This window comes from Rhamphochromis sp. 'chilingali', assembly GCF_963969265.1.
Source record: "Rhamphochromis sp. 'chilingali' genome assembly, chromosome: 10".
Lineage (NCBI taxonomy): Eukaryota > Metazoa > Chordata > Actinopteri > Cichliformes > Cichlidae > Rhamphochromis > Rhamphochromis sp. 'chilingali'.
The window spans coordinates 19,130,111-19,146,347 of NC_137937.1; the positions used below are offsets into that span (position 1 = coordinate 19,130,111).

A 16,237-nucleotide genomic window follows, 5' to 3' on the forward strand; every position below is an offset into this window, starting at 1 on the left:
CCCCCACTCCAGTGATTCAGAGGGCTGTGACTGACGCAGACAGCAGGGAATTCAGTTTTCAAGTCCAGGCAGGAAACATGCTTCTGTATACACTGCCAGGAAGCTGAGTTTGAGCTCACACCATTATCAGCTCGACCGCTGCACTGAAGAGATGCAAAACACAAAGTTTTACTGGTGGAAAACTCCTGACAAGAAGCAAAACCAAGAGGGCTGAAGCCTAATTAACTGGGAAATACTGGAATATCAACTTAACGGTGACATGTTTGACCTCATGCCAGGACTACTCATTTGTTTGATGGCAGTGCAGACCAATCAGCTTGATGGTAAGTTTCTTAAGTTAACACATTACTAAAAGGATAACTCTTTAAAAAAAAAAAAGAAAAAGAAAAAAGCTTAAATCTTGTAGAAAAAGTACATTTTGGTATCCAACAACTGGGAAAGCTCTTTTCCCAGCTCAGACTCACAAAATAGAAAACCAAAATTACTTCTTTAAAACAAAACAAAAAACCTTCAGAACATTTTGGTACAAAAGAAAAAAAACTTTTTGCATGAAAGTTGGTTTGAAGGTGTAAAAACTGTTTTCTACTCTTTACAGGAAACAAAAACAGGACCAAAATCCAACCTCACACAGTGAATCCAAGGACCTTTAAGGCCGACTATAATGACACAGGCAGAAACTTGCATGTGAAGCCAGAGGATCCAGTGACAGCCTATACCACAGGGGTGCTCAGCACCTGGGTCATACCCTCATCGTACATCCTGTCTATGCTGGTGGGCATCCCCTCCAACGGCTACATTCTGGCCTTTCTCAGAGTCCGGCTCAGAGCACAGTCCTTTTCCACAGTCGTTCTTCACCTGAACCTGGCGCTGTCTGACCTGCTGCTCCTGCTTTCCCTTTCGCTGCGTGTTCACTACCACTTCAATGGGAACAACTGGATATTTGGGGAAACCTCCTGCCGGCTGATTACGGCTTTGTTTTACGGTAATGTTTACTGCTCAGCTCAGACCATCGCGTGCATCAGCCTGAACAGCTACCTGGCTGTGGTCAAACCATTCATGTACAGGAGACTTGCTACGAAAACACTGGCGGTGTGGACGTGCTTGGTTATATGGTTCCTGTTCGGGGCTGCTGTTGTGCCTGAGCTCCTTGTCAGGCAGAGTTACAACATCTCCCAGCTGGGGATCACAACATGTCATGATGTACTTCCCCTAGACGAAAAATCACACTCCCATCTGGTGCCATATAGGCTGATGCTTATCTGTCTAGGCTTTATAACGCCCTTCCTCTTTTGTATCTATGCCCATGTGGCTGTAATTTACCATCTAGGTCAAAGTGCTTGTGACTGGAAGCCATTTATCAGAGTCAGCACTCTGGTTTTCAGCATCTTCTTGGTGTGCTTCTTGCCCAGCGGAGTCCTGCATATGGCCCACTACATCCGCCTGTTTTCCGGTGGGGAGGACAGCCTGTATGGATACTTTAGAGTAGCTGTGTGTCTCTGCTGTTTCCACAGTTGTCTTGATCCCTTCCTGTGTATGCTTATTTCCAAGACAGCGGCTTCAGAACTACAATTTATTTCTCTCCGCGAGATATCTCCGAGACAAGCAGTTATGACGTGATACTGGACATGTATACAAAAAAAACAAAACAAAACCCAAGCCTGGACTATTGTTGGAACACAGCAGGAAGTCACAAGGGAAAATGACAAACTGAAGACCGGACATTGTGGTTAACATTAGGCTGTATCCACGTTACATCCAGAATCAGAAACTATTAATGTGGCCATAGTGTTATTTGTTTCCATGTATACTAAAAACATGTTTTATGTGTCATGTTTTGTTCATTTTTTCATTAAAATTATATCCAAAAGTCAACAATACTTTTTGTAAACGATATATCCGTTACTTTAAAATCAAGATTGAGCAATTCAGATAGATATATACATGACCTAATGTAAAGAAGTGACATAGGATAAAAAACTGCTGTATAACAAAACTAACAGGACAAAGTTATGACACGGTTTAAATAATGATTCATGGAGGAAGTGGGGGTGCTTACTGAACCTGCTTTGCTCGCCCTTTCCTTCCAGGGGGAGTCCTCTACCTCCTGATCTTAATCATCATCCCGTGCCTTCTCCTCCCTCTGCTTCTCTGACAACACATCACCCACGCACGTAGGGTCTCAGGGGGGACATGAGCTGCATAGGTTGGTAGGGCCATTCACGTGGCTTTGCTGGCTGTGCAGTCATATGTTTCTCATTTTTAATTACCACACAGTAAGGGTGGGAGATAATTCAAATATACTCGATGTATTGCAAGTTTTTCCACTCACGATAGTTAAAATGGCTTTATAAATTGCCATGGCAATATTAAGCTGTCTGCATGCAATTCCCTGTGAGGTGTTTTTTTTCCTCCCACATGCTGCACAATCATTAATTCCCCTCCCTCCCAAACAGAAAATTTTCTACCTGGCGCACTGCGCTGAGCATGTGTGTTTATATCCTACCGGACGAGCGAGGGAATGAGACTCGCTGAACAAAATGCAGTAATTTGCAAAACGTGCCGTAAACATTTGCCGCAAGAGGAAGCAATACCACGAATTTATTCTACCAGCTGAAAAGTTCTCCACTACAAAATTAAGACTTTTTAAACTCCACATGTCAACGTCTCCCCACACAACAAAGAAAACATTAAATAAACCAGCTGTGATACTTGTGACTGTTCTATGTCAGTCGTTTTTATAGTCACTATCTAGACTTTTGTTTCTGTAATTTGAGGTCATCAAATTTTTTATTTTATTATTTTTATGTGTTGTAAGCTCAAAAGAGCACCTTTTTAATTTCAATTGTTTTATTTTGTCTCGTGAATTCTTGCTTGACGTCTTTTGTTTGTTGAAGGTCGAGTGTTGACCACAGAATGAGTAATTTATGAAAAACCTCTGTGTGCAACTGATGGTTAAAAACAAAATACAACAACAACAAAAATTGTTGTTGTTGTTGTTGTTGGGGCATTGTTGCCGTACACAGACACTCACATCCTCTCACACACACACAGCAAAATTCTATATTTGTGTCCCTCCCTCTGTTTTGTCTTTCAGTTGCTGCATATCATTTAAATGTGTGCTTTGTTAGCGAGTTGGAGACCGAAATGCCCGTTTACCTCACCCTTTTTTCTATCTTTCACCAACCTGGCATCACCCCCAGCTTAATACCCACACAGATAATAATATGAATAATAAAATAAAATGAATAATGACCCAAAAACAATTACAAGAGTCTATGCCCCTCTTAGGAAAGCAAATGTGCTTTCCACAATAAAGCATTCAGACCATGATCCTGCTTGCTGCACAGGACAGGTTTAAATAATAAAAAAAAAACTTACAAAATGAATAAATAAACAAAATAAGGATTCGTTCAGCTATAATGACGTTTTCCCACAATATCTAGCTGTGGATGGTGCAAGTATATTTTTCTACTCAAATTCGAAATGACTAAAGAAATGTTCGCCTACCTGGCAGAGAAGTTGCTTGGTATTTTGAAGGACATCATGGTAGTGTTTGGCTGTGGCTGGGTTCACCCCCGACAACTTGGCTGTAGGGAGGAGGAGGGCTGCAAGGGTCTGCTCATGATCACCTGAGTTTAGTGCCTCATTGATCTCAGCTATGGCTATGATTCCTGTAGGTGGAGGACCAAAAAACAAAAAAACAAAAGCCTCTCAGACAAGTTAAGAGCACAGATTGTGTTTCATTTTTCAGTGTAAGACGATGCCTAAAAAACTGTTCTAAGGTTTCAAACATCTGTAATTTGAGAATATTCCTGAAACAGTGGGAGTATTTTGAGCACCTTTACGTCATGTCCACCTCAGCAAACTGTGTAGTTTTACGCCTTTTTGAGCCTCAAGGAAATTATTTATGTTTGAGCAGTTTGCAGTTAATCGTTTGTTATTCTCAAAATTACAATTTAGATTGGGTGTGATATCGTAGCTTGACTCAGTGTGATGTCTGATATGGTTCTCTTAGCAGACAAAAGCACTTTAAGGAATCACCAGCACCTTCAGGTTTCAGTCCAGGCATGAGTAATTGTCACATGTCTGTCTGAACTGTACATGTCTGTGAGCTTCTACATGCCTCATCTCTCTCTACGTACAACATATCGCCGTATGTTACTCAACAAAAGATCACTGTGTATTAGTTACATTTACAGCAAGTATCAAATCTCCTGCTTTAAGTGGCCAGTTCTAGTTTTGTTATGTGCAGATATGTCCTAGCAAAGTTTAGAGAACTGACATTGTTTTACAATGTACGAGGAGAAACAAGGAGAAGCCTAATGATTCATTCAGTAGTCACCAAATTGCATAGCAAATTGATTAGCTGCACAGGGCAAAACACTTGCTAAAATATGTAAACTAGAAGAGGAAATCAGCAAGACGTTCTTACGTTCATGCTCTTCTTGGACCTGAACATTCACGGTGTCGATGCATTTCTGGACATCATTCCAGGTTAGAAACTCTTGGCCCGTGGAAAGCGCCTCAGCTCGCTCTTTGATAAGCATGTCAGAATACCTGAGGAAAGAAGGACTTATGTAACCAGAAATTGTTTGGATGCGCAAATACATTATAACTTAATTTTTAAGTCATAAATAAATAAAAGAAAAAACTATGACATTACAGCAACAACAAAACACTCATGGGTGTAATTTTTGGTGTCCTCATAGCCTGCCCACCACAGCACAGCTGCATTTAGCACTTTAGCACCACAGCTGAGCAGACAGCAGTGTGGAACCAAGTGTTGTCTGTATTGTAAACTGATAACTTTGTGAAGCAAATCGTTAACCTTATAAGCTTATAAGTGTCCCGTCATACAGTACAGCAGGACAAATGTCTGAGAGGAACCAAAAGTTACACCAACCTGCTACCCATTTTTAGACATAAACTGATTTTTGTTCATGTGGTGCATTCAATATACCAAGCAACTAACAGACTAGAAGAAAAATCATCATACAGAAAAAAAAAAGCTCTGCAGATTTTATCTGGTCAAATTAGTTTTTCTCCCCCTCAAACAACCACCAAAGGGATTTTGGGTTTCTTCCCAGGATGAAATTGGGGGTCTTTCTGTTGTTAGGTGAATGTGTAAATCACTAAAAATTCACATATTGTATGTTCTTGTTAGTATAATATAAATTAAATGCTATTAGGTTAAAACTACCACAATATGGTTGAACTGTTATGTTTAACTACCAGGGATTAGTTTTTTAACTATTAGCTGCTGCACAAAGTGACCGAGATAAGTAAAGAGTTATTTATTAGCAGTAATGTTGATAAGAAGTTGGGTAAAGTAGTTATATATTAAAAACTGCCATAAACATGTTGTATAAACATTCTGCAATAAATCACAATAACTTTTCTTTATGGTCTCTGTGTCGTTTCCACAGCCTGACTTAAAAGTAGATGAATCCAATAAATGGGAACACTGGGGGGGAAGGTGAGTAAACAATAACACTTCCTTTTGCTTCCTCATCTATCCTGCGGCTATCTTACCTGTTAAGGTTGTCTTGGTCTATGTTGGTAAAGCCCAGGGGAGAGTCTGTTAGCTGCTCAATCACAGCCTGTGGGTCTTTGGTGTCTAGTACTTCATTCAGCACTGCGACAGCTGACAGCATCTCTACAGCTACACTCAGTTCCTCGTGGCTCAGTCCAGACTGAAAAACATAAAATACTGGATCAGAAAATTGTTGCCTGCAGAGTGTGTGTGTGTGCGCATGTATATACATGTATATCGCTGACCTTGTCAATACCCATCAACATCCATGTGCACAGAGTAAAAGTCTGAAACATGCCTCACCCGTCCCCCTTGTAGCTGCAAACTGAAAAGCTCAGCCTGGTAGAGGTTGGCAGCAGTTTGGTAGACAATTGGCAGCTGTGCCTCCGGGTTCATCAGCTCCTCCACTGTTTCCAAAGCATTGCCCAGGCGAATGGCTGTATTGATTCTTGCAACTGCTTCAAGTTCTGATTAAGAAAATGACAACAAAGTCGTGTTTTACATTATAACTTGGAATCAATTCCCCAAATGAACGAAAACAGTATTTCGTACAACCTTATACATGATGTTCTGAAGGACCTTTAAGAACCCATATTAAATACTTATCATGAGTCGTATTTGGGTGATTAGGTAGTTTGAATTTTAACTCATTAGTAAACAGCCCGAAGTTACAAAAGCCACTTACTTCGTTTCTCTGCTTCGGCAAAGTCATTGCAGGAGCTGACAACTCGCTGAATCTCTTCCTTGTCCAGAATCTGGACCCTTCCACCTTCCTGAAGAAGAAACATTAGATTACACTAAGCAGATATCCAAAAAGACCCCATTAAAGAAATGGCTCGTTTTTCTTTGCATTTTGACTTGATTATTTTTATTATTTGAAGGTGGAGTTAGATATTTCATGTGAAAGCAGGCCATTGCTCACTTGTAACAAATGCTTGGATAACAAGAAGACCACAAAGTCTGAAATATGGATCTCTCTCTCTCTCTCTCTCACACACACACTGCTGGAATTAAATCCAACAACTGAGCAAACAAGCTCTGACTCTGTATACCTTAGATTTATGCTGACAGTAGTTGGTAAAATGTTCCAGATACCACCGGCTGTTTGACTCCTGAACACCGAGCAAGGCCAGCACGTTGAGCCTAAGCGCAGCCAGCAGAGCAGCTTGATCCTGGCTCGACACAGCATGACTCACCTGCCTTATAGCTTCCTGGGCTGGAGACAGGAAAAATAAAGACAGTGAGCAGATCCTTTTTAACTTTAATATTGTTTTGATTAACTGTGTAATTGTGCTGCATAATCTGATTTAACAGATGTTTAGACCTAATACCCATAAAGGCCCATCTCACACAAAGACAAAAACATCTGCGACACATGACAGTGTTTAAGTGAGAATGTGTGTAAAGCAAACATAGGGAAGTTCTTACTGTTGACAAGATCAATGCATGTCTGGATTTCCTGTTGATTCAGCAGCTCCTCATAAACATCTCTTTCTTCAGCAGCAACTGAGGACCGCTAACAGAGGGAGACAAAGAAAATATAATCACATTATATGCATATAATTGTTAAAAAAAAAAACAAAGCGCACTATATTTTAGCAGGTTGTATTTACTGCCTCCCATTCTCATTTAAATTGGTGTGGTAATATCAATTAAAAAAAGAAAAGAAAAGAAAAGCTAGTGCTACTGTTTGCACAGCGTTTGTAAAGAGAATGGGAGGAGAGGTGCTGGATGGCGTGGAGCGTTAGGTAAATACAGCTTACAATGCAGTCACTGGAATGTGCTGGCAAAGCCTGTAGAGCACATCAGCGCAGGCAACCATTTTCAGATGTCCGTGCAGTTCTCGAGTTAATATAGCTGCCACATACATATCACACTTCTTTATATTCCTTTGGAAAATGTCTCAAATAACACACATGATTCAGAAATTTCTAGAAACTACATTCAGACATACAGCTCTTAAAATCTGTCTGTGGTCAGCACGTGTGCTCTTGAACACAGAAAACATGTCAACCTCAGCAGCAGTAAGAGGTGTAACTTAATCAAACCTGCTTACATGGTTCAAGGTTGGTTCAGGTTAAAGGGGTGAGGACAATTTTAACAAGGCTGAAGATGAGAAAGTTGCATTGTTTTATTTTTTCCATCTAAAAAATAATTAAAAAAACAATTATAAACCAAACGGTGGCTCTAAAACCAAGGTGTGAACAGTCGATAGAAAATATTGATGGATCCCCTCCAAGATGATGTTTTCCCAAATTACAAACCTTATGAGTGTTTATAACACTCATAATTCCTTTGCCTCAGTGTACGCTGGTAAGCAATCAGAATTGCCTATTCTCAGTCTCTGATACAGCACAACCTGTTTTATGACTCAGCAGTCCAGTCTATTCTAGCATGCAGCTACATTTTAAAGCATTAAGACTCCAGTGTAGAGTAGGGCTGAACGATTATGGAAAATAATCTAATTGCGATTTTTTGCCCCAATATTGCAATTGCGATGCGATATGCGATTATTTTTTAAGGTCTTTGTCTTCTGTATTATTAAACAAAGACAAGCAATACATCATATAGTATGGCCAATACTATATTACATTAATTTTAAACTGTTCTTTCCTGGAAGACAGACCTCTGTTATGATGACATGAGGTGATGCATGAATTGATGACTAACATTTTTATTTAACTTCTTCAATCACAACAGTATATTTGAACATACACAATAGTTTATTTTTAGCTTACAAACATCTGAGCATAAAGTGCTGGCAAGGAACCCTGGTGTAAACATTAAAATGAAAGTCAGTACAATGTGCAGATTGCAGAAATATATATAAAAAAAATCAGTGGCTTTACCACACTCAGTTTTTCGACATCTGTGAACTACTAGACAGTCATTCAATTAAAAAATAATATTAAATAAATAAAACTAATAAATAAAAAATACACACATCTTACTGATCTCTGCAGTCAGTAACATTACACATAAAGTGCAAACATAATAGCAATTGTATAAACACACACACAAACACGCCTTTAAAATTTAAAGGCGTGAAATTGGACGGTCTAGTTCTGATTAGCGTCACCGCTGTCTCGGTGGAGTTTAATAAACTCGGCCGTCTGCTTCTTGCTATCTAAAATATAACCAGACACTGGTGTAAATTCTCGACTGTCTCATACTTCTGTTTAATAAGTTTTCTGTTTGACGTTTAGTCAGCTGTGTGAAAACCAAGGAGGAACCCACCCGGGGGATTAATAAAGTTTTATTTTATCTAATCTAATAACTTTAATCTCAGCCAAACCGATTTACTCACGAACAAACAAAACACTGAAAAAAGCCCAACAATAACATTTTTAGGTTGTCTAAGTGACTTATATATTACGTTTAACCCGAGCAGCGAAACTCCGCGGTGATCTGAAAATGATGTGCCGGGAGTTGTGCCGTTCTCGGCCGCATCAGTAACCCTCGAGCTCCCGGCTAGCTGTCGAGCTGGTGGGTAGCAGACGCCTCTGAAAACGTCGAAGCACTTTTGCAAATATGGGATATCTTGATAAACCGAGCAGATATTTGATGTTTACACAACTACTTTCTCGCCTGAAAATATGTTAAAAGTTTATTTTGTGACCCAGAAAGATTAGTATGAGTAATTTTAAAACTTAGTAGCGGCCGCCATTGCTGGAAACTGGAGTTTGGCTGGGCCGCGCTATGAATTCTGGGATATGGTAGTAATTTGGACAGCCTTCGGCGCGTCGCTGTGACGTAATCGGTCTACAAATGCGGCCTCAGGAGGATGCAGCCCATGAATTTGGACATGTCCAGAGTATAATCGCAGCCTTTGCGGTTAGAAAATTGCACTCGATCATGTCGCGATATTATCGCAAATGCGATATATCGTTCAGCCCTAGTGTAGAGCTAGCCCTGCAGCTAAGATACTAAATAAAAAGGAAAAAGCTCCAAGAGATCACTGAAGTGTTTGTCTTCTCACCCTCCCTGAGGACTGATCCCGCTTGCGAGACTTGGTCTGACTCAGTGTGTCCTGATATTCTTGGGCCAGAGGTTCCTGTGTGTTCCTCAGCATTGCGTTAGGATTGTTCAGGGCTCCCATTGTGACAGATGCTTGACCTCTATCAACCGCTTCATTGATGGCAATCACAGCAGCATGTACTAAGGAAAAAAAAACAAAACATGGATTTAGTGGAGGATATCACATATCAGATCAGATAACTCCGTTTACTTCAGTCAAAAACAACTGAGTGGTTAAAAGATCACAAGGTTAAAAGATCACTCACAGGCAGCTTCATCAATCGACAGCTCATTGGCCAGGATACCTCCAATTTTACTGAAAGCTGGCATCTGAATGCCATACTTTTCCAGTTCACTCCTCATGTTACTGATCTCTTCCTCTGTAAAACACATATATTACTGACATGAAACAGCTGCGACACGGCACATTGGAATAAAAAAATAAAATAAACAAATAAAAACAACAACAACAACAACAACACAAAACATACAGTTGGGACAAATTTCTAACCAGTATAACTGTTAAATGGGGCATCAGAACACTAACAACGACTTAAAATCAATCTGCCAAAACCCTAAAATAAATATTTCATAACATTCAAAAAACTAGTTAAAAATGATCAAGTGATATTAGAACAACAGACCCCTCACACCACACATGAGGAGAGTAAATGTCCTTTGTTAGAGGAAAATTAAGATGAAGACATGTTGCTCTTAGAGCACCATGACAGTTGCTTGCAGGAGAACATGGGTACACACGAGGTGCCATCAAAAGGTTCAGGGCCTTGCCCCATAAAAAGCTAATAGCTCCCCCACTTTTTAAATCCAATTTCCCCTTCAAGGTCATCGTCCTGCTTTTAGGGCAGCTGCAATTTATAAATTGTTCCATTTATGGTCCCATTACTTGAGTGGATGATCATCACTAGTGATAAGAGCCTGATCTCTGGTAATGAACCATTGGTCATAAAATTCTGCTATAACATGAAGAACACATGGGAACCGTGTTGTGTTGTACCATCACGTGAGGACTAACAAGCAAAGTGATGCTGGACTAATAATATGAATGTAGTATGAATGATATTGTGCGTTATAAGGTTTGTGCTATGTTTCACTTTCAGGTAATTTATATGGTAGATGGTTACCTGTGAAGTCCACTTTCCCTAGAAGGTCTTGAATCTGTGGTGCAATTCCCAGTTTGTACAAGTACAAGCTGGAAAAAAAAAAGACACAAACACATACGATGTAAGAGTTGTGCAAAAAATAAGCGATACAAAACACTGTAGATCATACCATGAAAATAAAACTATTTATTTTTTCGATCAAGATCGCTTCGGTATCGTCTTCTCTGCAGTGTCACACTTACACCACAAGGGGGTAGCACTGTCTCAAATTACAATAAGCACTGTGACAACACTAAGCAGACTCCGTGCACTACCTAGCAGATAAATTTAACAAGGAGGTGACTGGAAACTTCATAAAACTTTCATCTTCCGGCAGGTACTGGGTAACTGGCAATGAATTATAGATACTTAAATGGTAAATGGCCTGCATTTGTATAGCGCTTTTCTAGTCCCTAAGGACCCCAAAGCGCTTCACACTACATTCAGTCATTCACCCATTCACACACACATTCACACACTGGCGATGGCAAGCTACATTGTAGCCACAGCTGCCCTGGGGTGCACTGACAGAGGCGAGGGAGGTCTGGCATCAGTACAGCTCTGAATAAAGGAGTTGTAGTAGCTAGTGGTTGTTCTGCCCTTTGGTCCCAGCATGTGTAAACATAAGATGCACTCTGTCCTTGGCACAGAGAGGTTTGAAAGAGACCATCTAAAAAATCTGCTTTTACAAAGGGTAATTTTCCAACATGCAGGCAACTGATTCGGTCTGGGATACAAACACAACAACAGCTGACTGGGGTTAATGAAGGTGGCTGATTACCAGCCACAGGGGTTAAAGACGATCAGCTGACTAGCTTGGTGGATTCCCTTTTTTTTTTTTTTTTTTTTTTTTTTTCCAAATCTCTACCACTCTGAGAAGAATTAAAACATCTACTTATGAGGTCAGCATTGTACCTAAGGAGGAATAACATTCAATGGGAACTTGTGGGACTTGAACTGGATTTGCAGGAAGGAAGAGCACGTGTGTGCATAAGGGGAGGAAGGAACCCAATTCTCAAAGGACCTCACCAAAACACTACAACAGAGAAAACAAGGCAGGCAGCTCCCATAACCACTCCCCAAATGTGTGCTTAGCTGACTGGATGGTTTAGAAAGTCAGTCATTTAGACTAAGTAAGCAAGGGCCTACAGCGACGCACAAGCCACGGAAAAAGACCACCAACCTTTCACAGGAAAGCAAACGTAAAGTTAAACACTGAAACTACAACTAATAGTATAGAGTGAATATAGCTGTCTATAGCTCAATAACAGAGTCTGGATAATATATACAGCATGGCACATCTAAAGTAACACACAGAACCTCCTTGTGCTACTAAAGTAGAAACAATGTTTTCCAGTTTCTGTTTCATATCATTTACTAAGTACCACTTCTGCTTTTGATGTATAGATTGGAGGTTAAGCTTCATGGACACACTGTACAAATGTGGTCAGAAGTTTGCGTACGCTCACCGTGGTCATGAATATCATGGTATTTGTGGGATTTGAATGATTTCTTTAATGAGCCTTTTGAACTGTTCTTTTTCCAGGGGGAATGATTGCACAGCATACATCTTAATTAAATTTAGAAAACAACCACGTCAACAAGTTTGAAATTATTTTGGATTTTCTCTAAAAGAAGATTAAGTAAATACAAATATATACATACATCCATACATACAGCCCCACTAGTATTTGATTAAATGCCCTTTGGCAAGTTGCACAATGACCAGATACTTTTGGTAGCCATCAACAAGCTTCTGGCATGAGTCTGGCTGGATATTTGACCAGTCTTCTTAGCAGAACTCACCAAATTCATTTTTAACTGGTTGGATTTCTGGCATGAACCTGGCTTTCAAGTGTAGTCCACAAATTTTCAATCAGGTTGAGCTTGGGTCTTTGGGAAGACCATTCCAGAGGTTTAACGCCTGCTTTACCCATTCTAAAACACTGTCCTCTTGGATCATCAGTTGTGTCCAATATTCAAGTTTCAGTAAAGCTTAAATGTGTTGATTTTCTCAGCCCATGGTCATGCAACTTCACTGTGAACAGGTGATACTGTTGTTCCAGCATTTTCCAGTTCTTGGCAGGCTTGAGCCTTGGTGGTTTCTGGGCTTTCACCAATTTTCTTTCATCTGACAGTGACAGTTTGGGTCTTCTTCTAAATATTGGCAAATCAGTTACACATCAAAATAACTTGTACTTGCATACAGTTGTTTAAACTGATGATCTTAGAAACTGCAGTTGTTTAGAAATGGCTCCAAGAGACCTTACCAACCTGTGTCAATCTACAGTTTTCCTTCTTTGATCTTCATCAAGTTCCTTGGACTTTCCCATTGTTCTTAGCATTGGTTAATCCAGTGAGTGCTGACAGACAAATTATTTTATGCTACCAGTTGAATAAAGCATGACCATGAAGTTAATAGGCCTTGGCTTTGTCAAGTTAGAAGAAACTGAACTTTCAGCACTACTTATTACAACAGATAGGTGAATATGTTTACACATTTGAGCCTGTATGCATTTCTGACCTGGCATGGATTAGAGAATATCCTAAAACAATTCAAACTTGTGCAACCGTTTTATATTTTTCTTAAAGTCATTAAAAACGTATTCTGTACAATCATTCCACCCTGGGAGAAAAAAACAAACAAACAAAAACAACAGTTTAAGGGAATCAAGAGCCTAAAATGACCATGATATTCATTCCCATCATGATGATGTGTAAACATCTGACCACAAGCATAGTAGTTTTATGAGCTGTCGATAAATTCTGTGTGTAGATACAAAATAAGCACTTCATTTCCAATTCAAACCAAAATGTTTGGTTTAGTCCAACACAACCCAATCCAAATTAAATAAATAAATAAATAAATGTTAGCGAAAACAGTATGTACTAGTCCATATAATCTACAGCTGCGCTGTATACATTGTATGGACTTGGCACAATGACATCACCTATAATCTTGTGTGGAAGCCTTGAGCTGTGCACTTCTGACCTTCGCTATTGCATGCTAGGAGAGTGGCTTGTTAGTTACATGGTTGTCCCAACCTAATCCATTCCCTGCTTTATTCTCCTTTTAACTCAAAGTAAACATGATGTTGTTTTCGTTAGTTCATCAAGACACCACGGAAAGAGGTCATGGATCAACTGAGCATTTGACTTATATCGAGGTTTTGCAGAAATGTGACTACTAACCATGTGACATTAACTTCTCTGCCATTTTGGACATGTGACAAGCATGGTGACAATGTTGGATCATCCATGACCATCTGGCAACCACTGGTCATAAGGGAAAAATTCCCAACACTGGTTGGGAGTGGTTGTTGGAGGTTGATAGCAGTCGATGAAGAAAAAAAAAAAAAAAAAAAAAAAAGGATTGCTAAAGTCATGGCAACCACCTGTTGCTAGGGTAAAACATGTTTTCCTCAACCATGTAGAAAAGTCCTCTTTATGATAGTTTTGGTTGTTAGCACAATGCAGCAGTCATAGTTCACTTCCAAATGAAAAGTGCGACAAACTGGATATGGAGAAGGCTCCCTTTTAATTAAAACTTAAGCCTCAGCAATGTAGCAAAGATATTTCCACAAGCACAATTTTTAATATGAAGGGGAATTCTTCTCTATTTCCAGCTTGTAGTTAGCCAGTATTTGAATAAACAAAAAGAAGGAAAAAAAGAAAAGAAAAAAACAACAACAACAACAGTGGCAATCTGCTAGCATCCAAATAAATCACAGGTGACTTTTGGTGCAGCGCCTTTTTTGCAACCAATTTCATTCATCAACAGGTAGAAACCCCCAGGAACCACCACCAACCAGTCAGGGAAGAAACTTTCCTAGCAACAGGTGGTTGCATCGTGTCCAGTATGGCAGACAGAAATGTGCACATGAAGTCACATGAGAAACTTCAATTTCCACATTTTTTACAACCAGATGAGTTGCCCCCTGGTGGTGATTAGAAAGAATGCAGACAAAAGTCACATGTATTAAATCAGCTTTTCACTTTGGAAACTATGCACATCTTTTATATACACTATAAATTGCATTCATTAATTAGGCAACATTGTACAGACAAATGTAATGCTGCCTGAATCTAATCTGGCCTGGCTCATAGTTTAAACCCTAACAGACAGATACCACCACATAGTTTTTAGGTCAAAGACAACACTTAGGTCTGCATTTCATGAAATGAAACCACACTGAACATTCAGGTGTAGATCCTTCAGGAGAACTCAGCCAGGGGAACCCAGCCACTGCACATACATGAAGATAACAGATGAGCGACCAATTGTGCTGTCAAAATAGATCCTTTCAGTCGTACCTCAATGCATGAATGCAGTATACCACCTTGGGCATGTTTTTGCGATCGTACACATCTGTCGTCTCAGGATAGAATATCTGAAAGCAGAAACCACCAGCAGGTATTAGTCACTCTTCTTTATCATGGTCTTGACACTTTTCATTCTGCTACAATTTAACAGGACCACATGTTCCTGCTTTTTTTTTTTTTTGGGGGGGGGGGGGGGGGGGGCTCTGTCTCAATAATTATCTTGATAATAACACACGAATGGTGCATTTAAAATCAACATTGAATTAAGAGGTAGGAATAGCTGCAAGTAATTTTAAATAAATAAATTAAGACTAAAAGAAAATTAAATGAATGAGAGGTAAAACTTGAGGGGGTAGGGACAAATAAGTAAATACTTCTGCCTACTCCTTTTCAAACAAATAATGGAACGATATTTTGTAATGATTGTGAAGGCACATGTTTGAAATGTTTGAAATAAAAATGAACTGAAGACTAGAAAAAGCCAGTAGTAGATAACAATAGAGCAGGGCGATATGGCCAAAAATATTTATCACGATATATATTTGAAAATTTGCGATAACGATATAACTGACGATATAATTGATGCGAGACAAAATACAACTCCACAACATTACTAGCGCAAAAAGACAACCTTCCATTTATTTTCACTTAAACAAGAAGCTGGTTTTTATGTACATTAAAGCTTTATAAAAATGTAACAGTGCAAATGCAAATTCCTTGCTGAAAGTTTAACCAAAAGGCATTTCCAGTAGAAATGGGCTGACATATCCTGAGCATAACCATGTATAATATCCACTGAAGTTAAAAAGAGGTGCTTTGCAACATTAAACTGCAGTGTGCAGTACGTATTTTTCGGACCATAAGGTGCACGGGATTATAAGGCACATTAAGCGAAACAAAGCAGTCAGATAAATCAAACTTTATTAAACTCATTCTTCTTGCTTCCTCCAATTCTGTACCATTGATTCATTAATGTTGAATTCTCTGGCAGCGGCTCTATTCCCATGTTGTTGCAGTATATTAATGACTAACCTCGTATTGTGGACGGATTATCTCAGTTGTTCTCCTGACTGAAGATTGGTCCTTTTACAGCATCCTGCCATGCGATTGCATTTGTCTCTAACCATGAGGAACCTTAACGTTAACTTTTATAAGTGGAAAAGTGTTAGTGTTCGTCCTCCAGCTTCACTGTTTATGTTATGCT

At 39.5% G+C, this 16,237-nt stretch overlaps 2 protein-coding genes across 2 annotated transcripts in view; one reads left to right on the forward strand and one right to left on the reverse strand.

The window, feature by feature from the left end:
- The window catches only part of iqgap2 (IQ motif containing GTPase activating protein 2), a 39,339-nt gene that overhangs the window by 12,142 nt on the left and 10,960 nt on the right, over positions 1-16,237 (reverse strand). The window contains exons 5-15 of the mRNA XM_080893773.1: positions 15,025-15,101; positions 10,693-10,760; positions 9,817-9,930; positions 9,513-9,691; positions 6,962-7,049; positions 6,586-6,749; positions 6,219-6,306; positions 5,837-6,000; positions 5,533-5,693; positions 4,433-4,557; positions 3,508-3,671 (exon numbers count right to left, since the gene is read on the reverse strand). Of these exons, the coding sequence (XP_080749899.1) occupies positions 3,508-3,671; positions 4,433-4,557; positions 5,533-5,693; positions 5,837-6,000; positions 6,219-6,306; positions 6,586-6,749; positions 6,962-7,049; positions 9,513-9,691; positions 9,817-9,930; positions 10,693-10,760; positions 15,025-15,101 (1,392 nt within the window). The remainder of the gene's footprint in view (positions 1-3,507; positions 3,672-4,432; positions 4,558-5,532; positions 5,694-5,836; positions 6,001-6,218; positions 6,307-6,585; positions 6,750-6,961; positions 7,050-9,512; positions 9,692-9,816; positions 9,931-10,692; positions 10,761-15,024; positions 15,102-16,237) is intronic.
- f2rl2 (coagulation factor II (thrombin) receptor-like 2) lies at positions 75-2,831 on the forward strand. The gene is made up of 2 exons (XM_080893774.1): positions 75-323; positions 596-2,831. Exons 1-2 carry the CDS (start codon positions 260-262, stop codon positions 1,615-1,617), a joined length of 1,086 nt encoding a protein of 361 aa, XP_080749900.1. The 5' UTR covers positions 75-259; the 3' UTR covers positions 1,618-2,831.

Excerpts from the sequence above, each read along its gene's own strand:
- f2rl2 (XM_080893774.1), top strand. The coding sequence starts at position 260 with ATGTTTGACCTCATGCCAGGACTACTCATTTGTTTGATGGCAGTGCAG. Across the intron at positions 324-595 it reads GCAGACCAATCAGCTTGATG|GAAACAAAAACAGGACCAAA; the intron begins GTAAGTTTCTTA and ends TACTCTTTACAG.